At 45.5% G+C, this 22,640-nt stretch overlaps 2 protein-coding genes across 4 annotated transcripts in view; one reads left to right on the forward strand and one right to left on the reverse strand.

Moving 5' to 3' along the window:
- The window catches only part of Fbxo9 (F-box protein 9), a 26,130-nt gene extending 25,089 nt beyond the window's left edge, over nt 1-1,041 (reverse strand). Inside the window, exon 1 of one of the 2 annotated variants that reach the window (XM_055598743.1) lies at nt 1,012-1,041. In XM_055598743.1, coding sequence (XP_055454718.1) covers nt 1,012-1,017 — 6 coding nt within the window. In that variant the 5' untranslated portion in view covers nt 1,018-1,041. Of the gene's footprint in view, nt 1-305; nt 677-1,011 lie in introns of those variants that run through there. The other variant, XM_055598747.1, reaches the window with a different exon arrangement.
- Nucleotides 1,014-22,614, forward strand: LOC129670274 (uncharacterized). 2 transcript variants are annotated; one of them, XM_055598761.1, is made up of 2 exons: nt 1,014-1,492; nt 22,472-22,614. In XM_055598761.1, exon 2 carries the CDS (start codon nt 22,495-22,497, stop codon nt 22,612-22,614), a length of 120 nt encoding a protein of 39 aa, XP_055454736.1. In that variant the 5' UTR covers nt 1,014-1,492; nt 22,472-22,494. The 2 variants fall into 2 exon arrangements, with proteins under 2 accessions (XP_055454736.1, XP_055454745.1); XM_055598770.1 differs by lacking the exon at nt 1,014-1,492 and adding an exon at nt 4,878-5,052.
- Nucleotides 22,615-22,640: the final 26 nt, after the last annotated feature.

The raw sequence follows: 22,640 nt of genomic DNA on the forward strand, positions 1-22,640 counted from the left end.
CGAGCCCTGCAAGCCCAGTCGCCAGGACTGCCTGCCCACATCCCACCCTGGCCGCTGAAGCCTCGGGGGCGTGCGCCCTCCACTCGGGGCTCCCCAAGATGCACAGATGACAGCCGCGGGCCTGGCCGTCAGAACACGAGCAATCAACAAGTGTCCCCGCTTGCCAGGGCCTCCCCCGCTCACCCGAGACCCGTTCCGACAGTCCCGGGCGGCCGAAGCCGGCCTTTCCTCGGCTGTCCGTCCAACCCTACTCTTGCCTCCCCGCCCCGACGGCCCGGCCCTCGCTGCCCTCCCTCCGCGGTTACCATGCTGGCGGGCGACCGGCCCGGTGCAGGGGCTCCCCGCGCCCGGCTCCCGGGGGGGTGGCGGCTGCCTGGTGTCTACTCCTGCCCGTCTGCTGCAGCGGGGCTTAGCAGAGTTCTCGGTCGGAGAAGCGCACCAGGCAGCGGCAGTAACTGCGAGCCCGGCGTACGGCAGCCATCTTCGCGGGACAGGGGGCCGGGGGCAGGCGCGCTGCGGCGGCCGGGGAGCAGAGCTGCGGAAGGGTCGCCGGTCACCAGCGGAGGCCGAGCCCCTGAGCGAGCACCCAGACGTCGGCCCAGCGGGAGACGATCTGAACGCAGCCGCGGCGGAGCTGCCTCCTCGGCTGCGGAAACTGCGCCGCCGCGCCGCGCCGCGCATGCGCGCTGCCGCCGCCGCCGCCGCCCGCCCGGCTCGCAGCCGCCCGTCGCGGGTTAGGCTCGCTGGGCCTACTGTGTGCAGCCGTCCAGTCTGCTGCCCAGCGTCCTTCCACCCGCCTGTTGCAGCCCGGGAACACCCAGACAGAAGGGAGCACGGGTTAGTTCAAAATGTTTGAACCTGAGTTGTAGAGCCCCTGAGTCGATCCTAACTGGACTCTAGGGACACAGTACTTTAGGCGCCCTGGGTACTGGCGTCCTGCCAGAATGCGGAGAGAAAGTGAAAACTCAACCGTCACTGCACCCCACAGACTCTGGACCGAAGAAAACATACGCTCATGTGTGCAGCCGGAGAGTGGTAACAGCCAACGCAAGGCACGTCGAACTACAGATCCCACAATACAACGGGGGAAGGACGCGCTTTTTCAAGGCCCGAAACCGACTTCTGAAGGGGAGGACGCAACGAGGCACGCTGGGACTTGTAGTCAACTGTTCCACGTTGAGCCGGAACTTAACCCACCCCACCCCCCAACCCGGTGCCACTTCTTAAAGCCCAAACATCCGATTCCACGTCAATAGAAGGCACTTGGATTGCACGTTTTAGAACTTTTTCACCCACAGGCGTATGCTAGCAAAACTTACAGGCTTCGTAGCCTTTGACAGACATTTAAACAACATTTATTGAGTTTTTGTAAGTGTCAGGACCTAACAGCCAGGACGCTACATTCTACCCGACTTCACAGAATTTAAATTTTTACTGTGCTACTTTATTCTGGAGCTCGTAAATGAAGTACGTCCTCGACAAAGAAATGGAGGTAAAAAAATGGGAAGGGATGCAACTTGATTACAGTAAGAAATTGCAAATCTCGTGTATGTTGTTTGATTGCTTGCTTAGTTAAATTAATTTGTAATCAACCGAGTCCAGTTAATGCTGCCTGCTGGAATATTACCTGGTCTTGTTGGCTTGATTTTGTAGAAATAATCGTAATCGCAGCGGGTTAATGAATGCAGCTGTCGGGTCGTGTCCAGAAGACAGTATTTGGGAGCGGTCCTCCCCATCCTCAGGCTCTTACGTTCTCTCCACCCCATCTTCTTTAGCGTTCCCGGAGCTGGGGGCTAGGAGTGGATGTATGTGTCCCCTTTTAGGGCTGAGCACTCAGTCACTTTTTCTCAGCAGGTTTTGTAAATAATGGAATCCACCCCTAGGTGGAGACTGTCCTTGTCTCCTCCCTTATGGATTAATCTTGTGGGCTAGGTCAGGGGCTTGGTTAGGGGACCACCCCTTAGAAAGGTGGGACCAATTTAAGATAATGTCATTTTCCTTCCCAGAATTCCCACCTCCAGTGCATTTCCTACAAGCCACCATGAGGTGTTCAGGCAGACCCAGGTTGGGAAAAAAAAATTTTTTTTTACACTAATGTCTTTTTCTTTAAGATTGTAACCAGAGCCCAAGAGTGCTTCTAAACTCTCTAACCTTGTTCTCTTTCCTTGTTACCTTTCCTGTCCGTTGGCTGCCTGTACCATACCTACTCATCTGCTTCCTTCTCTACTTCCTGGCACTTTCATGTCTTATAGCCTGCCAGTCCCAGATTTAAATTCTTACATTAATGAGACTAAGAACCCTGGGAGGAAACCTCATTTTCCTTGATATCCTATGATGGCTCTGCTGGGACACCCTGATTTATATATATAATTTTTTTTACCTGCTTTTCAGTTCCTTCCTTTAAAAGATTTAATTACTTTTATATGTGTGTGTGAGTGTGCACCTGGGTACGTTTATGTGTGTCACATCTGTGAGGGTTCTCAAGAAGGCCAGAAGGCATTGGCTCACTTGGAGCTGGAGTTACAGGTGATTAGGAGCCATTTCACCTAGATTCTGGGAAACCTACGTTGGAGCCCTGCAAGAGTAGTTAAGTGCACTTAACAGCCAAGCCATCTCTCCAACAACCTGCCCTTCAATTCTTTAATCAGCAAAAAGGAACCTGTCCCCGACTCCTAGACAGAATCCCTCTGACCAGCTTTTGAGTCTCTGCAGAAGCTTCTCTGCCGAAGGCTGAGTGAAACACTAGTCTCTGGGCATGAACAAACGTTCGGAAGGCAGTTTAATAACACGTCCATTTAGTAAAACAGTCATGGGTTTCCTCCACAGGCCCTGTAACCTCCTAATTTCTCCATAGGGCCATGGACTTTTGACAGGGTTTACTGTATCAGATACGAATTCCCTCCTGTGGAGCAGGTCTCAGAACCAATCAGAAAGCAGTTGATTTTCCCTGTAACCTTCATGCCACTGTTGGACCAGTGAGCACACCTCGCCCAAATCCTGTATTTTGGAACAGCCCTTTTCCATGGACGTTTTATTTGTACATTATTAGCTACCCATAAAAATAGCCTTTACAGTCAACGGAGGCCAATAACTCGGTAGTTTTTGTTGTTTTTAAAGGACACTCAAGAATTGGGTCTTTCACAAAAAACTTTTTCTCCCAATGACCCTTTAAAATTGGGTTTTAAAGCCGGGCGCGGTGGCATGCCGCTGCAATCCTAGTACTCACTGGTTTTTAGCATCTCACGTATTTAGAGGGTTATAATTTCCCGAGGGTCAGAACTACCGATCTAAGCTACTTAGAAACCCAGTGAACCTCTGACAAAAGTAGAGGAAGACAGTTCCTCTCTTTGCAAGGTAGGCTTGGCCTCAACCAGTAAATTTGAGTAAAACTTAAACATTTCGTTACTTTAAAGGTTGCCTCTTGTGAGCACCTGATGAGTTCTTGTGTTCACTGATGATGGTTTGTGATTTTCTCCTGCCATATGGCTTGGCTACCATTTAAGGAAGCAAGGCGGTAGATAAATGTTGGCAGAAGCCTAAGGGACCTGCAGCAAAAGGAATATGCCATTAGGGCTTTGGTAGTTTCAGGGGTCGGGAAAAACTGCCCTCAGTCTTTAGGATTCAGAAGTAAATAATGAAAGGGAAATGATAATGGTGGTGAGCTCTCATGCAGCCCACCGTGGCTCTGCACTCTTGCCCTTCTGCTTCCACCAGCGCAGTGTCACACGGCAGCAGGTCACTAACTTGCCAAGCACTAGCAGGCAGAGTTAAATTTAAAAAGGTAAAAGGGTTCCTGATACATTGGTTAAAACCGTGTTGTTTAGAACGGTGTGGCTCTCCAGACCTATAGCATCTGCCCCAGGAACTTCTGGTGTGGAGTCTAGCAATTTTTTCTTCACTAGCTTCTAGGGTACCTCTGTGGAGTGATGAAGTTCAGGGGCCTAGAGGTAATTTGTTTTTTTTCTAAAATGCTTCAGAGCCATCCCTCAGGATGATTTAAGGTGAGGCCTACAATTTTTCTTTATTTGTTTGTTTATTATTTGGGTTTTGAGACAGGGTCTCATTACATAGTTCAGGCTGTCCTAAAACTCACTGTGTATGTAGACCCAGCTGGCCTCGAACTCACATAGATTCACCTGCCTCTCCATCCCAAGTGCTGGGATTAAAGGTGTGCACCACCATACCCGTTTTACAATATAATTTATGATGTGAGTTTGTTCCAGTGATTCTCAACCTTCCAAATGCTGCGACCCTTTAATACAGTTACTCAGGTTGTGGTGACCCCAACCTTAAAATTATTTTCATTGCTACTTCATAACTGTAATTTTTGCTACTGTTATGAATCGCAATGTAAGTATCACTGTTCTCGGATGGTCTTCGGCCTCGTTTGACTCCCAACGAGGTCACAACCACGGGTTGAGAACCTCTGGAAACTGTTAAAATTTCCTACAGCTACACAGAAAGGAGAGTGAAGAGTGCATCTAAGGTTGGTTTCCCACGTGGGAAGATAGCCGTTCAGTCTCTCGAACTTAAGTTGCAATAATGCTGAAAGCATTTTTCTACTGTGATTAAATATAGACACCAAAATGCGTTGTTTTAAAACGTCGTGAGTGTGCAGTTCAATCGCATTGGTTGACATTCAGACAGGAAAACGTTTTCGGCAGGGCTCCTTTTCTTTGGGTATATTAGGTCAGCCAGCCTGGCCCCTGCGAGTCTGCAGCTCCTGGGTGGGCTCGCTGCGAGCCCGGTGCGGCCGGGAAGCTCAGCGCTGCCCCCTGCCGAGCATCTGGGAGAAGGACTCGGTGCAGGGCCGCGCGGGGCCAGCGAGGGGAGCTGCAGGGCAGCTTTTCCAGGGAAAGCGGCCGGTCGTCCCCACTGGAAGCCACTCCGCCTTTTGTTTGTTTTGCTGCCCGAGGCCGCGGTGCGGCGGGTTCCTGCTGGATGCCACGCGCTGTCGGGTGTGGACTCGCCGGGCTCGCCCGCTCGGATCCCACTGCCCCTGCCTGCCGGGCCCGCTCGGGTGCACGCGCCGCCGGGCTGCGATCGCCGCCAGTAAGTGAGGCTGGGGCTGGAGGGCTGCGCCGCGACCTGTCGCTGGGTGCTGGGCGGTACCGGCTGACCCGACCACTCACGGCCAGGAAGGCTAGGGACTGCGGCTTCCCTGTGGACCCCGCGGTCCTGCGGGTCTCGCCCCTTTGCCGAGAACACTCCCGAGCCCAGGACTCCTGGTGGGTGTGTTTACCTTTCAGTCTGAAGAATCGAGCATCCTAGCGGACTTGAAACCTTTTGCGGGTGGGGATGCGGGTGGGTGGGCGCTGACGACTTGGGCTTACCATCTGCCTAACTAGGCCCTTGACAGTCCCCAGGGGTCTGAGCAAGAATGCTCAACACCCTTCCTCGAAACCATTTCCCCCCACATTTCCTTATACTCTGATTTCTTCTTTCTTTCCACTCCAGCTAGATATTTAGAGGAAGATATTGTAAGATTTTGTTTTTTTGTTTTAGAACAACCGTTTGTTTTGTGGTGTTAACCTTTTAAAAGTTTTAAGTATCATTTATGGCTTGTACAGGGGGTAAAATTAATGCACTTTTCTGCAGAGGTATGTATTCATTTCCTCTTATTACTAAAGAGTAGCCTTTGCTAAGTCTGAGGAGATTCCACCCTGGATTTTGCACACCTGACTGGATCTCTAAGCTATTAAAACTGGTTTTTTTTTGTGGGGTTTTTCTTGAAGGAGGAGGTGTTGGTTTGTTTGTTTGTTTGTTTGTTTTTTAAATAATTTTGACCCCAGCACTCTTTGTAGTAAGAACAGTTTGATAGCAGTTTTATTTCACCCATTTCCTAGTTAGTCAGGGGTTTCAGGGTGTGCCTCAAATAATGAATGGTGCCCTTGCTTCATATAAAATGTAAAGGAGCTTTAAATCGGTGTACTGAACATGTAAGTTGTTTGAAAGATCTGTGCCTTGACTCTTTCCCTAACTGCTACAGTAGCTAATGTATGTATGCATAAATATGCACATCTGAAATAGTTTCTGAACAAAGCGCTACAATTTGGTAGGTTCCTTAAGGCCTCCTAAGGCCCTAGACTTTGTAGATCACTGGGAAGTCAGTAGAGCTGAGGGCACAGCTCGGAGTTTTTCATTTAAAATGACATCCTGTGTCAGCCCCTGCTCCGAGGGCAGCCTTACGGAAGCCCTGCACACTTTCTGCTGCTTCTCTTCCACTTTGCCTTATGCCTTTGCTCCGTCACACTGGAAACTGGGTGGGAAGAGGGCAGCCTCAGTTCTTAATGAGACCAGCCAGTTTTGATAATGGAGGAGTGAGCTGTAGGATCCATGGAGCTTGCCTGAGTAGGCAGGCTCCTGCCACCCTTGGCAAGGGAGCGGAGCATTTATACCAGTCACAAAGAAACCATTTTTCCTGCTGAAGTTTCTTCCCTATATGCCATGCATAATCTTTAACAGAATAAGGAGTTGGCCATCTGGAGTTTCACTCAGTGAGGTTCAGTCACTCCATCAAAGCCCTTTTCATAGTTTCCCTGTTCTGTTTTGTCTTTCCCTTGTAGCTTTTTAAGGTTCCTAATAAAGGTGGGGATTGTTTCATTTTCTAAGCATTTGAATTATCTTTAGCCATTTCCCCTTCATTCTTTGTATCAGTGAGTCATCAAGACCTTTGAAATATGTTTCATGTAGATCCTTCCCTCCTGCATCTAATCTACTTCTGCCCTTCCCTTCCTGCAACTTGAAACACTGTCGCCAGCCTTCCAAGCCTGTTAGTAAGCCCTGGTGGAATGCTTGTCCAGGGAATGAGTGAATGAATGGGAGGCTTCCCACTCTGTTCTCTTCATCATTCTTTTGCCGGGCTGAGTTTTTCACATGATCACTTTGTTTAATTTCTCCTGGCCGTGCAGCCTTCAGTTGGTCTTTATCATCTATTATGTCAGTTCTACACTAGTCCACCTGATTTTTCAAGGCCTTCCATAATGGACCTCATCCTTCACATCTAAATTCTTTGGACATTTTTAATGTCATAGTGTGGGAGCCAGACTTCTTCAACCAAATGTCATTATCATCTTACTCTCTGTAAAAACTCTCTCTATGCTCCATATTCTCCAGTGCAAATAGTCCCCACCCCGGAGAGGAGGGGGAATACATATTTTTGTGTTTATAAATATGTTCATATGCATGTATGTGTACATGTATGTGCCCAGAGGTCAACACTAGTTGTCTTCCTCAGTCCTATCTTGCATTTAGAAACAGTGTCTCAGCCAGGCACAGTGGTGCACACCTGTAATCCCAGCACTCGGGGAGGCAGAGGCAGGTGGATCTCTGTGAGTTCAAGGCCAGGTCTACAAAGCAAGTCTGGGACAGCCAAGGCTACACAGAAAAACCCTGTCTCCAAAAAACAAACAAACAAAAAGTAACAAAACTCTGTGTCTCACTATTTCGGTTAGATTACAAGTATGCACCTCCCTGCCTGGCTTTGTCTTTATGTGGGTTCTAGAGTCTGAATGCAGGTCCTCATGCCTGCACAGCCAATACTTTATCAACTCCTGAATCGTGTGAGTCCTGTTTTGGTTTTTGTTTTGTTTTTACTTACTCATTTCTCTTCTTTTCCTTAAAAGTCTTGAAATATTTGTTCACTAGCCTATCATTATATTGCTCTCTAATCAGCTTAGATTACTTTAAGACTCTTGAGGCCAAGAGCCGTATTTTATGCCTGGCAGTATGCCTTTGTGGTTTCAGAGTCAGGCAGAATTGTGGTTGGGCTTGACATTACTCTTTAGTCACATGGCTACATGGAATTCTTGCAGCATTACTCTCCTCTCCAAGCCAGATGCAGTGTGAAGATGGTCTGCTGTGCCTTCTCAGTAATGGCTGACCAAGTTGTGCTCACCCCTCCAGAGCTCCGGTCAGAGTCCTAAGCAAGTGGCTCACATTTGGTAGGTTTCTAGTAGTCAATGCATAGTTGAGCCTAGAAGAAGACCAGGCCCATCAGGCAGTGAATCTTACCCGTACTGAAAACACCAGAGCCTTGCATTACTCCTGGCTAAAACTCTGCTTCTGGAATCTGTTGCTGTTTTTCCTTGTGAACCTGCCAGGAATATTTCTGCCTTAAAAAAAAAAAAAAAAGAAAAGAAAAGAAAAATCAGCAACCTCTTCTACTTCATTTTGTGGGATCTTGTTGAGTTTAGGATATACCAATCCAGTGTGTTAAGTGCTTATGAAAGATGACTATATGCCTTTATCTATATTTGTTTGTTTTGGTTTTGGGGACAGAGGCTTTGGTGGCAGTATTAGGACGAATAATCTTGTTGGGAGTAGATGTGGCCTTGATGGGGTCAGGTTCAGGCCCAGTGTCACTCTTTCTTTCTGCTGTAGAAGTCTCAGTTACCTCTCCAGCACCATATCTGCCTGCACACTGCCATGCTTCCCACCGTGATGATAATGGACTAAACCTCTGAACTGTAAGCCAGCCCCAATTAAATGTTTGCTTTATAGAGTTGCTCTAGCCATGGTGTCTCTTCACAGAAATAGAACCCTAACTAAGGCAGAAACTTGCTCAGCAGCCCACGCCGGCCTCAGACTCATGGTGACCTACATGCTTTAGCGTCCCAAGTGTTGGGATTGAAAGTGTGAACCTTCACCCCTGACTTGGGCCGCGTGCATCTACGTAAGACTACGTAGCTGGTGGTGGTTTCTGGACAGACTTCAGGGTATAGTGACCATTCTAGTTTCATCTCTATTGCTGTGATGGAACACACTGACCAAAAGCAACTTAAGGGAAGAGAGCTTATTCCACCTCACAGGTCACAGTTTATCATGGAGGGCAGGCAGGCAGGAACTTTAAGCAGAAGTCATGGAATAGTGCTACTTCTGGCTGCCTCACAACTCATGCTTAGTCCAGGACCACCTGCCTGCCCAGGGAATGGTGCCACCCACGGCGGGCTAGGCCCACCCGCATCAGCAATCAAGACAACCCCCCACAGACCAATCGAGACAATCCTTCAATTAAGACTCCCTTCATAGGTGGCCCTAGGCCATATCAGGTTGACAGTGAATGCTAATTAGGACAGTGACCTTTCTGTATAAGCTGATCTGTAGACTGAGGGGCAGTATCTCACCTAATTGTTCATTCTTCGTTAGCACTCTTTGAAGGCCATGACATTTTTTTTACAATTAAATTTCATCCATCCATCCATCTATTCATTCATTCATTCATTCATGCATGCATTTATTTATTTTTTTCAGTAGGGTATCAGTATGTAGCCCTGGAACTTGCTATGTACCCAGACTAGCCTCAAACTCACAGAGATCTACCTGCCTCTGCCTCCTGAGTACTGAGATTAATGACATGCACCACCACATCGGGCTCCATGCCATTCTTTTTTAAAGACAGGGTCTTTGTAGCTCAGGCTGGTCTGAAATTCAAAGCGTTTGACTCCAGACTGCCTCCGCGTCTCGAGTGCTGGTATTTCAGGTGTAAGTCAGCACACCTGGCCTGGTCATGGCATCCAGAAAAGGGCCTATGACTGGAGTGTCAGACTCTGCCTGTGGGCCTCAGTGTTTAGAGATGGTGTGGTCGCCTGAGATCATGTGCGGATGTGTGTGATGGATGACTCAGACACGTTGTTATGAGGGCATAGTGTAACTGTGGCCATACTTAGGTTAGTGTTTACCTTTGGACTACAGCTCTGACTTCCTTATCAAAATACATGTGTTCTGGCCAGATATGGTGGCTCACACTTATAATATGAGCATTCAAGAAGCTGAGGCATGCAGATTGCTGTGTCTGAGATCCACCTAGAACACATAGTGAGTTCCAGGCCAGCCTAGACTAGATATAGAGGGAGATCCTGGGGAAACAGTGTGGGAAGAAGAAAATGGAGCTGCCTTCACTTGAAGGCCAGGAAGTAAAAGAAGCAGGTCAGACTGTCTCAGAGATGGTAACTCTAAATGCTGTGGCACTCTTTCTGCTCGGCCTGAGCTGCGGGCCAACGAGAGAAACATTGCCCTGTCCAACACTTTCAGGAAATGTCCAGCTCAAGCTGCAGCCTTACGTTCCTAACTCCTGATGGAGCTACTGGAGAGCCCTTCATACATTGAAAGGTGAGCTCTTCAGAGGAAGCGTAATTCATGGGCTCTGTGCAGGCCGAATCCACATTCTGCGTCCCTCTGTGAAATTACATGTGGGTTCAGGATCAGGGAAATATTCACAAGCCTTTCACCAAGGTTGTGGGAACATATGCACCTTAGTAAATGACCGGCTGTTGACACTCACACGTTGAAAAGTCGCCACTCTGAAGATGGTGAAGATCCCATGGTTGTCAGTGGGTTCTCTGACTTCTGCAAAGGTGTGGTGTTGGATGATCTTCAGGCATACATACAGAAAGAAGAACTTCCAGTTTTCTTGTATTAATCTCAGAGATATGAGGAGAAAGACCACTCACCCAAATCATCATGGCCAAATTAATTAAAGTACCAATTAATTAAAGCAAGCTTTTTTATTCATATACATGGGCTGCCTTCCCCAAAGATGGGGTTCAAGGGGTTAACATTGGGCATGGAAAAATTAAGTTTATTTTTATTTTTGTTTTTTTTCAAGACAGGGTTTTTCTGTGTAGCCTTGGCTGCCCTAGACTCACTTTGTAGACCAGGTTATCCTTGTACTCATGGAGATCCACCTGCCTTTGCCTCCCAGAGTGCTGGATTACAGGTGTGTGTCACCACGACCTGCTGAGTCGAGGGTTTTTATAGCAGAGGGGTGAGGCGTTTTCAAATGGGGGATTTGGCAGGCAGATAGGCAGGGTCACAGAAATAACAAGGTGGTCATAACAACAGGTGGTCATAGTAGCCTCTTCCAGGGGACCCAGGTTCCATTCCCAGCACCCACATGCTGGTTCACAGTTATCCATAGCTAAAGTTCTAGTTCAACATTCTCCTCTGACCTTCCCCAAGCACACACATGGGACACACACATACAGACCGATAAAACAGTCATACAAATAAAGTAAATTAACCTAAACCTTAAATAATAACAATAATAATATGATTTTTCCAGAACAAGGATAAAGAGTTATAATTACTTACTTGACAGTACCACCTCTAACCTTAACAAACTGAAGTGCTTCAAAATGTGGACCTTTTTAAGCTCCAAGGTGACACGCATGATGGAACTTTTGTGATGGCCATACCTGATTTTGTAATAGATTGTGGTTGAAATGCAGAAATAATAAAAATACCTCTAACTGTGCCTGTGAGCTATAAATCTATGTTTAACATACATAAATATCACCTATGAAAATATTCCAAAATAGCCTGCTTCTTCATAAACTTGTTGTAGTTCACAAAAGTGATAGTTAATCTTTTGTCCTCTTGGATTTTCTTTCATTAAAACTAAGTTTATTAGAGAATTAGTTCAGATGAAACTGGAGGAAAAAAAATAAGATCTTTCAAGATGTATGTGTTTTTCAGTGGCCCCGTTCTAATATGGTTGACCAGTTTGGCCAAAAAGAAGGCTGTCACACCTACAATCAGAATAATACTTTACAGATCTATACGTATTCATCAACACACCTTCTTGAAGACTGTTCTGTGCCCTGCTGTCTGTAGGATTGTAAGTGCTAGGAATGCGGTTGGGAGTAGGCTAAGACCTTTGCCCTCCTGGAGGCACAGTCTGGAACTATATACTTTTATCAGTGTGGCCTTGAAAGATGATTTGTATGGACAGTGTTTCCATTTACATGGGAAACCGCTGTTTGGGGTTTAGGAAATTATGACCTGGATACTAGGACCTGCCCTCTGCCTGTTTTGTGACTAACCCTGTAGTGAATTATGGCCATTTGTTTATGCTCTGTCTGTGACTGCTTCCCTCTAACAGTGGCAGAGGTGAGCAATTGTCACGGAGATGTGGAGCCCGTGGAGCCTCAAGTATTTACTGTTCCTTTTAGTGAAGTGTTGTAAAGCAAGTTATAACCATTCCTAAGTTAAGCATGTTGTAATCCCAATTTGACAAGATTTAGACTCCCCATGGAAACATACTGCTTAGATACATCTGTGAATGTGTTTCCAGAAAACCTTAGCAAGGAAGACCCATCCTGGATATGTACCATCCCAAAGCTGGGATCCTCGACTGGATGAAAATGAGAAAGGGTGCTCAGTGTTGGTGTTTAACTCTCCCAGCTTCCCTCTGGGGACGTGACCAGCCACCTCCTTCCGCCCTGGCTTCCCCACCATGAGGGCTGCACCTTAAATCTGAGTCTAAAGGAACTCTTTCTTCCAAAAGTTGCCTTTGTGAGGTATTGTCTCAGCAATGAAAAAAATCACTATTACCAGGCTTAGGGACATGAAACGGTTTCTGGGGCAGAAAAGAAGGCCCAGCAGCCAGTCAATGTCTGAAGGCATATTTAATGCACTTCTTTGTGAAGGCACAGAAAGCAGGTTCTTTTGGTTTTGTAGCTGCTATTCCTAACTCAGTTGTCCAAGAGACAAGATGCTTCTAAGATTTGTTTGCTAAAGTGTGTACAGGGAGAAGAATTAGGTCCTGGAGAAAGAAATATAAAAGGTGTGTACTGGTTTTAGGTAGTTGATAAAGAAATTCAGTGTCGGGTTACTTTCTTAAAGTTATTACACATTTGAATTAGGATACAGGAAGTATTAGAAACACTTACGCACTGTAAGGTAACGTGCACTTTGGAAGTACCTTGAGAAGGTCATTAGGAGCTTGTACATAAGCAGACTGTGAGGCAGATGAAAACCTCAGGACCTCAGCAGAAAGCCACTGAGGCCCAGGAAGCCCTTCTGAGAGTCTGGGAAGTCTGAGCAGCACTGATGGAGCACAGCTGGAACCCCCCAGTTTGCATATAAGTTTGTATTTGTATGTAATTGTGACATTGATTCCTTGACCATCAAGGTTCCAAAATAAAGAATGGACCACAGTTGTACTGTCCATGGCCCATTTCCTAGGCTGTGAATGAGCAGGATGCCTGACGGGAGTGCCTGGGCATGAGCAGATGTCCCCTGAAGTTGAGGGGAGAGAACTGGAGCAGGGAACAAGAAGGTTTTCACCAAAATGGTAACATTCATTTCAAACATTTTTCAGAACTCTTTGAAGGAAAGCCTTTTTTTCTGTTTAGATAGAGCATTACCCAAACACAAAAGGCTTCTCCAGCAGCACAGACGGGCCTCCTTGTGACTGGAGGCCTAAGAGGCCTGCAGCTCCAACAGCTCTGTGCTGTTTGCCCTTCTGCTTCAGAACTTCAAACTGCTTCCGGAGAGCTCAACCAGTTCCCTTGATCTTTGTTTTGTCCATGAAGAAAGAGACACGCTGAGAGTTTTCTGTACCCAAGGAGGTACAGAAAATAAATAGTGAAGTTCAAACTTCAAATTTGGGCCAGCCTTTGAAAACCTGCTGTGTGCAGAAAGGGTGTGCATTGTGAAGGCACAAAGAACAGAGAGATGTGTGCTGCATCCTTGCAGGGGACTGTCCACTGGGTCACTCAGCATGGGGCAAGGGCCGACACAGGTGAGCACTCACATCGCGAGCAAGGTTTCTTAGTTGTATCTGTCCATGGGGCAGGACAGAAGGTCTAAAATGGATGTGTGAGCTGACCTAGGAAAGAGGAGGCAGTTCTTAACTTGGAGCCTTCCTTCCAACTTGCTTTAGTCAGGTACCTTGGAACAAAGACAATTAATTAATGCAATATCCATCTGTATTATGCAACATAAATGTGGTTTCACAATATGGATAACCTCACAGCTCCAGCAAAAGATAACAGTTGGCCTTTTTACCAAATTTTAAGGAACTCAACAGTTTGATGCATTCCTCTGCTATTAGACTGAAGTCCCGGTGAATCATGGATAAATGTGATGGAGAGGAGTAGGGACACTTGAGTTGGAGGTGAGTTCCACACAGTTAAAGATACCAAGTAGTTTTGTAGTTACTTTGGCTGGGTCTCATGTATCTCAGGTTAGTTTCAAACTCATGTGGCCAAGGATGACCTTGAAAGCCAGATCCTCCTACCACCACCTGAGGAGTGCCAAGATTACAGGCACATACCCTCACGCTCAATTCATGCAGTTCTGGGGACTGAACCAAGTTCAGGTTTGGAAAGCACTCCACCAATGGAGCTACATTCTTAGCCCCCATGCAGGGATCATAAAGGCCCAAGAGAAACTGCATAGAAAAATACTCTGGGGTGGAGAGAGGAAACCTCTGTTTTGGCCAGCTAGTTCTTCAGGCATCTCTGAGTGATACCAGAGTAAATTCTGGATATTTCTTACTGTATCTTTATGTTGTGTTTATATCATGCATTCTTTCGAAATGGAAACACATGGTGGAAGCAAGTGCAAAGTGAACCTCAAGCAAGTAGGCTCTACATGTCTGTGACTATAGCCTCTTCAGTCTTTATGACTATTATGGCTTGGAAATAAAGCGGCTCGTGTGCTGAAGGCTAGGTTCCCAGCTGGTGGGTACAGTCATTGAGAGCTGGTTAGATCCTGAGGGTTCTCACCTAACCAGTGGATTCTGGTTTGACAGCAGCATTGTGTGGTAATGGGAACCTTCGTAGGTCAGGAGGTCAGACCTGTTTGGAGGAAGTAGATTGCTAAAGACCTGTTCTCTAGGACCATATCTTGTCCGCTACTGCATTGTGTTTCTTTCTGCTTTCTGTCAGCCGTGAGTTCAGCAGCTTTGTCATAACATGTATTCACCCTCTGGCTCAAAGGATACATGGCAGAGGATATGAATACATCCCAACATAAATCATAAACTTAAAATGTTGAGATTCTTGGGTTTTGTTTTTTTGTTTGTTTTTGTTTTTTTGTAAGGTGATTGTGTGTTTTGTGAGGTTGGGCATGCCTGACAGCACATCCTTCTGTGACAATGTTCTGCTTTTACACAGTCTGAAAACAACAAAGCCAGCCAACTGTGGTTTGAAACATCTGAAACTATGAGCTAAAATATGTCATTTCTCCCTTTAAGTTGTTTGTGCCAAGTACTTTTTCACAGTGATGAAAACTGACCCAATAATGATGCTGGTGATAAATGTCAGTTTATCACCTCCCTTTCAGTGTAGCCTTCACCCGCTGAATCGGAGGGCTTTTAGCTGTTCTTGATAGAATAGTGAGTCCAGTATCAAGGACATTTAATTTGGTCATCCAGCAGGAAATCAAAGGCAGATATATTCAGGGAATGCACAGCGGCCCTGCTAATGGCAAACAGGCCTGAACCCCCGTGTTTCTGTTCATCCTTAACAGACGAGAATCTTGTCTTTGCAGCTGGCATCTCAGAGTGCTCCGCGTGCCTCAACCAGCGCAGCTTTTATGCAACCATGCTCAAGAGAGAGACTCAGGCTGCTTCTGTCACCTGTCGTGTTCTTCCTTATAGCCCTCCTCTGCCCGCATCCACTCACTTCTCTTTCCATAGCGTGTGCTGGGGCTGCAGTCCCATCTCTAAACGGTTTTTGGTAGAAAGTACTGTGTCTTTTCTGGGGTTAAATTTATGCCTAGGACTAGAGCAGGTGGCTGCTAGGCCTGAATCTGCTAATCTGGAATAAAATCAGGGTTCTATAAGCTAAGGAAGATGAGTAATACTGCTGGTGAGTGGGCTGGCGATAGCATCTGCCAGAATGTCCTCTTTTTCTTTGCATTGTCCTTCACCCTGTTGTGTCCCAGAGCAACTGAGCATCTGTTCTCTGCTTTCAACTTAGGACATGAGTCCATCATATTTGGTCCACAAAAGCAGTAACTGAACTATACTGATCTCAGACATACTTAACCTCTTCTTGCTTGAATGTGCTTAGAATTGGGTTTTGGTTTGCTAACATCACTTTATTTTTTTCAGTGTGGAAAATAATTAAGTGCAGAAAAGGAAATGGCTACCTGTGTGAGTGGTTCTGTTCTCAGGATCCATACATAATGCAGCTAATCTGTTCTCTAATACTGCTTTGCATACTTGAGAAAATCTGGTTCCACAGCCTCCTACACCTCCAGCATTCTGTGCTCTCATTAGGGCCCTTACTGTGTTCGTTAATGTATCTCTTTAAAATTTGGCAACCAGAAGTGAACAGCAGCTCAGCCTAGCATTACCGTGTTGCATGATCCAATGGATATCATCCCCTGTGTTTTATGTAAATGAAAGTTCATGAAATCTCAAAGTATGTCATCTTGGTCTGAGCATTATGTTTCTGAATAAGGCCCCACTAATGTACTGTCTTAAGGAGGAAAGTGGAACTTGTATAGCTGTTTGCAATTGCCTAGTGAGCATGTTTAATGGCTGTTTTGTTGTAGGGGTGGTTTTGCTAGTCTGTTAGCTTGTTATTTTGTTTGTTTGCTTGCACTTCTAAAAGGATCAAATCCTGGCCTGTGTGGATTAGGCCTGTGTTGTACCACTGAGCGACATCATTAGGTGAGATGTGTTCTGTATGTTCAAGTTCAGCACCCCAGGTAGTAGACTTATAAAACATCTCTTTCCATTGTCCAAATAACATAATCACATATTGCACATCCCAATCTGTGTTGTTTGAGTAAGTCAGGTCAGTTGCCTTTGTTTAGGCCTCTATCATATGTCGCTCACCCATCGCAGTGGCCGCTACTCGTTTCGCTGCCTTTGCTTTCCCTGTTCTAACAGCTATTCAGTCTCCAGGGGAGACTTCTGTTTCTCTGCAAGACTCTGGAGGCTACCCTCCACAGGATAAAGACTCAAACTCCTACACGGTATACAAATGGGCCCCACTCTGAGGTGCTATTTCCCTTCAATGCCCTTGCCTTCCATGTACCCTAGCTCTCCCTGGAGAGCCTTCAAAATGGTCAGAGCTGCTTCCCACTCAGCCTGCCTCTTAGGAGTGGGCCATGTACCAGAGATGTGGTTCTCCAGGTGATTCTGAAGTTGAGCCGGGAGGAGCGATCCCTAGGCTTTCTTTTCCTTCTAGACAAACCACAGCGTTGTCCCTGTTGAGCTTGTATGTGTGTAGCTCTCTAAACATGGCCCCTTTCTCCCCCTTCTGTGCAATAAAGTCTTGCTCATCCTTTAGCATCCTAGTACTGCCTCATCTCTGAAGCCTGTCTCATCTCTTCTCACTTCCCTCTCTACCGTGCTCTCATAGCACTTACTACATTTTCCTTATATGCATCCATTGTGAATTATTTCAAGAGAAAATACTTTCTTTACATTTGATGTGCGCCTAAAGTCTTGCATAATGTTTAGCCTCTCGGCAGAATTTGACTAGAGTTGGACATCAGCGCATAGAGAAGCATTAGTCCTACCTGTTGTGCAGTCATTGTATAATTACTTGACAAAACAGCATACAAAGCTGCTACGGTGACACAGTGACAGTCAGATCTTGCCAAAATAATTTATTTTTGTTTCTTGATAATAACGACAAATTGTAACAAGGAGGAATTGTCAGGGTAATTGTGTGTGGAATGATTCAGTGGATCTTAATTTCAGTAAAGTGTTTCATTCATAAGTAGTTTTCTTAATATTCCAGGAAAGCATTGTTACAATTATCCAATTTAAGTGGGGAAGGAAATAGTGGTGCATTAGCTGTAAAGCAAAGGCTTTTGTTAATAATTGCTAGTATAAGGCCACTGCAAAAGGGAAAACCGGGCGCCCACACACCACTGTAATAGAATTGTTATTAAGCTTTAGTCAACACAGTACATCAAGGAGGTGGAAGAGCGTGAGAGGATTCAGAGGTGAGTGCCAGAGATAATTAAGGAATGGAAAATGGGTCCTCTGAGGAAAGCTGTGCAGTTAAGGCTGCAGAAAGCTGAACCACACTTGATTACTGTATGCACATACACTTTCCTGACATGGCTTCTTCAGAACACGAAACGTGTAGAGATTAGTTTAAATAGCAGTATGCAAGGAGGGTTAGACAGGAAGAAAAATATCTAATGAACCAGGGAAAAAAAAAAGCAGCCTGGTCATAGCAGACTCCTAGTTTTAAAAACAACTTACCATTATCTAAAGAGCAGAGCAGATGTAACCAGAACAAACAAATGAAAATAAATGAATGAATAAATGTATATTTATGGAGCTGGTGGGATGGCTCAGCAGCTACTGGACTTGCAGCACAAGCCTGGTGACCTGACTTTGATCCCCAGGATGCAGGTAAACATGGAAGGAAAGTGCTGGTTTCTCAAGATTGTCCTCCAACCTCCAAACTCACGCCATGGCACATGTGCTCCCTCCCTCCACATCGTGCCCTTTATGTGCGCAGATGCACAAAGACATACAGGAATAACAACAATTTAAAAATGAAGGATGCAGTACTTCATTAGTTAGATGATTCTTGACGAGTCAGAGTGCCAGTGAGTTGGAAGATAAACTACAAAGGAAGTTATGGATGCCGTAGAAAGTGTGCACACTACAAAGCAGATGAGGGTGATTGTGGTGAAGGAAGGGTCAGATGCACATTGTTGCCGTTTCCTGGCCTGTGGCTAGATGCTCTGTATGTCAGGTTGAAGCAGGTCCTTGATGCAAACAGTCCACGATATGATGGTCACACATGGAATTCAGCCCTGTTGAATGAGGAAGTTTTGGGAAGGTCACAGTAAGCAAATCGGCATTTGTGTGTTTTAAATGAAGGCAAACTGTCCAGTGTGAGGTATGTGCCTATTTTAAAGCTCCCCTCTTTCTACTGTTTTCGGGAGAAGCATTTAAACTTTGAAGCTGTAGTAATGTCAGATTTACGGAAAGGCTTCAGGATGAACACGTGGAAGCTCCCGTCCCTACCTGGCTTGCTCAGACTACCACAGCCAGCAGTGGAAGGCTGGCCGCCTTCAGGGGTGGACTTTAATTTCTCACAGCCCCGGAGATGAAGAAAGCTTGCAGATGACCTTCACATGGGAGGGCTGGGTCAAAGGACACTAACCCTGTCAGGTCGGTGCTCCACCCTTAGGACCTCATTCTTAATCCTGTCACCTCTTTCCAGGTTTTATTTCCAAATACAGTCACATTACGTAGGAATAGGAGTGGGGTGGAGACACAATTCAGAGCATAGCTCTCCCCTTGTTCTGATTTTCTCTATTGACATTTTGTCCTGTTTGCCTCAGACCTGCATATATGCGCGCATACACACAGAATACTGATGTGCTCAACTTTACAGTGGTTCGATTACACTGTTTCAGCTTTAAGTTGGTGCCCAAAGTGCCATGCATTCCATAGAAACTACTTTGAATTCTCAGTTTTGATCTTTTCCCAGACTTGCGTTATGTGGTACCATACTCTCTTGATTTTTGAGTAGTGACAGCACCCGGCCTACCATGCCAACAGAAGGCAAACAGCTGACCTCTAGAGGGCTTTGCTGGCATTATGTTGTGCTTTGAGTCTACAGCCCATCACAGCTCAAAAAAACCACCACCAACAACAACAACAACAAACTGGCACCCTGTGTGTACGGAAGATATGTCATACTTGCTAAAGTAGCCCAGCTGTGTTTTGAGCATGAGAAAGGCTCAGAGGTGGCATTTGGTAGGTTAGGAATATCAAGCGCATACTTTCAATGGACAGTGGCTCTATCAGGACATAACCCCATGCGAAGCTGTAATCACATCATCATTGTCCTTTAGAACTTTCTGGGTATATTTTCCAGCAAAAACACAAGTACTCATAAGCATCAACTTCAATAAATTTAAAATAGAAATAATATTTATCAAATTTGCTTCCATGTATCTGGTTGCTTCCCTTGACTGGAGAATGTCTTTTAATATAGCATTTTCTTTTTCAGAAGAGAATCCAGTCAAAGCCTAGATTTAGAAACGCAGGCTCCGGCAGCTGAGGAGAGCTGGCTCAGTGTGGTAAAGTGTTTGCAGTGCAAGCATGGAGACTTGAGTTTGGATCCTTAACACCCATGTTAAAAGCCTGGGGGACAGCTGCCATCCCAGTGCTAGGGAAGGGAGAGGTGCCTAGACAAATGGATCCTGGGGCTCACTGTTTAACCGATCTAGCCAAAACACTGAGCACCAAGCTTAATGAGATGCCCTGACTCAAGGAAGTAAGGTGGAGAGAGATAAAGGAAGATAGCCAAAGCTGACCTCTGGTCTTACCATGTGCATGCACAGGTCCGTGTGCCTATGCACACACACACAAGCACACACATATGCACAAAGGTGTCTGAGGTCTTCCGGAGCAAAGCTCTGCAATTAAGCTTTTAGGATACCTATTTCCCCTCCTCAGACCCAGATTTAAACCCTTATGCTTGCATTGCTGCTCCTCATGTTGCTAGCATTCCTGTTTGCCATATAACACCCCTAGCTTTCCTTAATGACTCAGTACCTTTGAAGACTTCTTATTGCCTCATGAGCCCAAGTGGAACTGACCCAACTGGAAGCCAAGCCATCTAACCCTGCTTCTCATTCTTTCCAAAGACCTGGTACCCTGTGCCTACTTGAAATACCACCACTCTTGTTCCTTACCATGGCTAAGCCATTTGAGAGAAGGGCCTGTGTTTACAAATATTTATTAATATTTATGTGCCTTATGAGTATTTATCAGTCCACAGTACAATACATCACTGTAAAGAATAGCACAAAGAAGCTGTGGGGAATCTGATCCTGAAGGGCAAGAAGAAATAAAATGTCCCTTCAGAGGGAAGGAATGAGCTGAGCGTGAGTGGGCTGAGGTTGGCCCCCAACACGCTCTTTCAGTTGTATGATAAAGAGTAGGGAAGGGTTCTCAAGTCATGCACAACTTTTACAAGGACATAGTCTAGGTCTGTTTTTGTGGTTGTTGTTGTTGTTTCTTAGTTTGGAGTTTATGTTAGACACTGAAATTTTACAAGCAATAGTCAAGAACTAGAAACTGAACCCAGCATCTCTGTCCTAGCTAACCACAGAGCCGTGATCAAGACCTGAGAATCACTGTTGGTGCAACCGTGTTACTGCCCAGACTGCGCACTGTAGTTTAACTTTACCAATGAGTCTACGCTGCAATCCTTTTCTGCAGATCCTATATTGGATCCCATGTTGAATTTAGTCACCACTAACCTGACAGCTTCTCCATCTGCTCTTGTCTTTTATAATCCTGACACTTTTGACTAGTCCTGGCCAGTTGCTCGTAGGATATACTATATCCCTCATTTGGAGTCTCTGTCTGCTTTCCGTGATTAGGCTCGCCGCGGCTCTGCATTTTAAGGCACACTGACTGGTGTCGTGCCTTTCTCATTGCAGTGCAGCTAGAATTTGCAAATTGCATCTTGTTAGTGAGGGTGTTGAACTCTTTATCTACACACGGATGTTTGGGGGGATTGTCTTGTTTTGTTTTGTTTCGAGACATGGTTTCATTGTGCAACCCTGGCTGAAGAGATCCACCTGGTTCTCACTCTGGAGTGTGCCTGTGTTAGCATCTAAGGAGCTGTTTGGGGGTTGGATTGGTTTGGGGGAGTTGTTTGTTTTCTGGATTTCTTTCTGTACAGCTTTTCTTCCCTACAAGTTAACCAGTATATTTTGGGATTATACAGATGTCCTGTTTCAGCCATCCATTACTTTTTTCATGTATCAGTGAGTCTTGCCTACTGCAAGTCTTCCTGTGGTATTTGCTTACATTTTTTTCTTTTCCTCTGTCAGTATACCTTTATTGATTGGAAATCTTTTGAAGGAGAAGCCACATATTCAGGACTCCTGTGCAGAAAGTCACATCCTTCAATCTTTTTCTGTCATTTGAATCTTCGGATTACTAGTTTAGCAGCATTAGTATGCCTTTATTGGTTCCATTAAGAATTTATGTTATGAATGCTTGCAGTCACCTCGGTTACAAAGCTTCTTTATTATAGGCAGGTTGAATGACTCAATTATACATATTTAAAAAATCAATGGCATTATTTTTTTTTAAAACTGCAACATTGGGTAGTACTGAAGTTGCTACGTATCTTACATAGGCCTTGAACGATTCATTCTTTTCTTTAGCTTCTGAGCATCTAAAAAATAAAGTTCTTGATGCTTAGCTACAAATAGTTGATGAGACACGTGTCAGTTTTCTGCAGTGTGATATTGGCTTCCTCTGGCTTTTGTATTTTTACATTGCTGGTTGTAGCTGATACACAGAGAACACATTTAGCATGTGTGCTCATAGTTCAGCAGCCCTCATCCACCACAGTGATGCAGTTTTCCCAAAGAAGCACCGAATTGGAGCTAATTCATTTCATCACCGTCCAAGCATGCTGTCTACTTTTATAAAGACTCTTACTTGTATTTCAAAGAGCATATGTAGGCCCAGAGTTGACAGCTTATTCTGTGACTCCAGAGTGTAAACACTCTAGGCTATACAGTGTCAGAAATACTCAGTTCTGCTATTGTGGGTAGAGATAACCAACAATTGTAAATATGCTTTGTCCCAATTAAACTTTATTTGAATGAATAAATGGCAGTCTAGTGGCTACAGTTCAGTGACCATTGTTTTAGACTACAAAAATATATAGAATCAAAGTGTTCATTAGCAATTGCCCTAATCATCCATGCTTTTCCACAGGCAGAAGACTGATCTTTGAAAATATGTATTTGGGAGATAATCACGTTCTGTTGAATACCTTGTGCTGGTGCTGCCATCGAAAAATCTGGTTACAGTCTGGGAAGGCCTGCTACAGTTGCAGGACTGAACCACCTCGGCCCTGAGATGAGTGTCCCGACAGCGCAGGCGC

Source organism: Psammomys obesus, unplaced genomic scaffold (assembly GCF_907164565.1).
Source record: "Psammomys obesus unplaced genomic scaffold, mPsaObe1.curated_primary_1811, whole genome shotgun sequence".
In the NCBI taxonomy this organism is placed as follows: domain Eukaryota; kingdom Metazoa; phylum Chordata; class Mammalia; order Rodentia; family Muridae; genus Psammomys; species Psammomys obesus.

Coding starts and splice junctions, on each gene's coding strand:
- LOC129670274 (XM_055598761.1), top strand. CDS start 22,495: ATGTATTTGGGAGATAATCACGTTCTGTTGAATACCTTGTGCTGGTGC.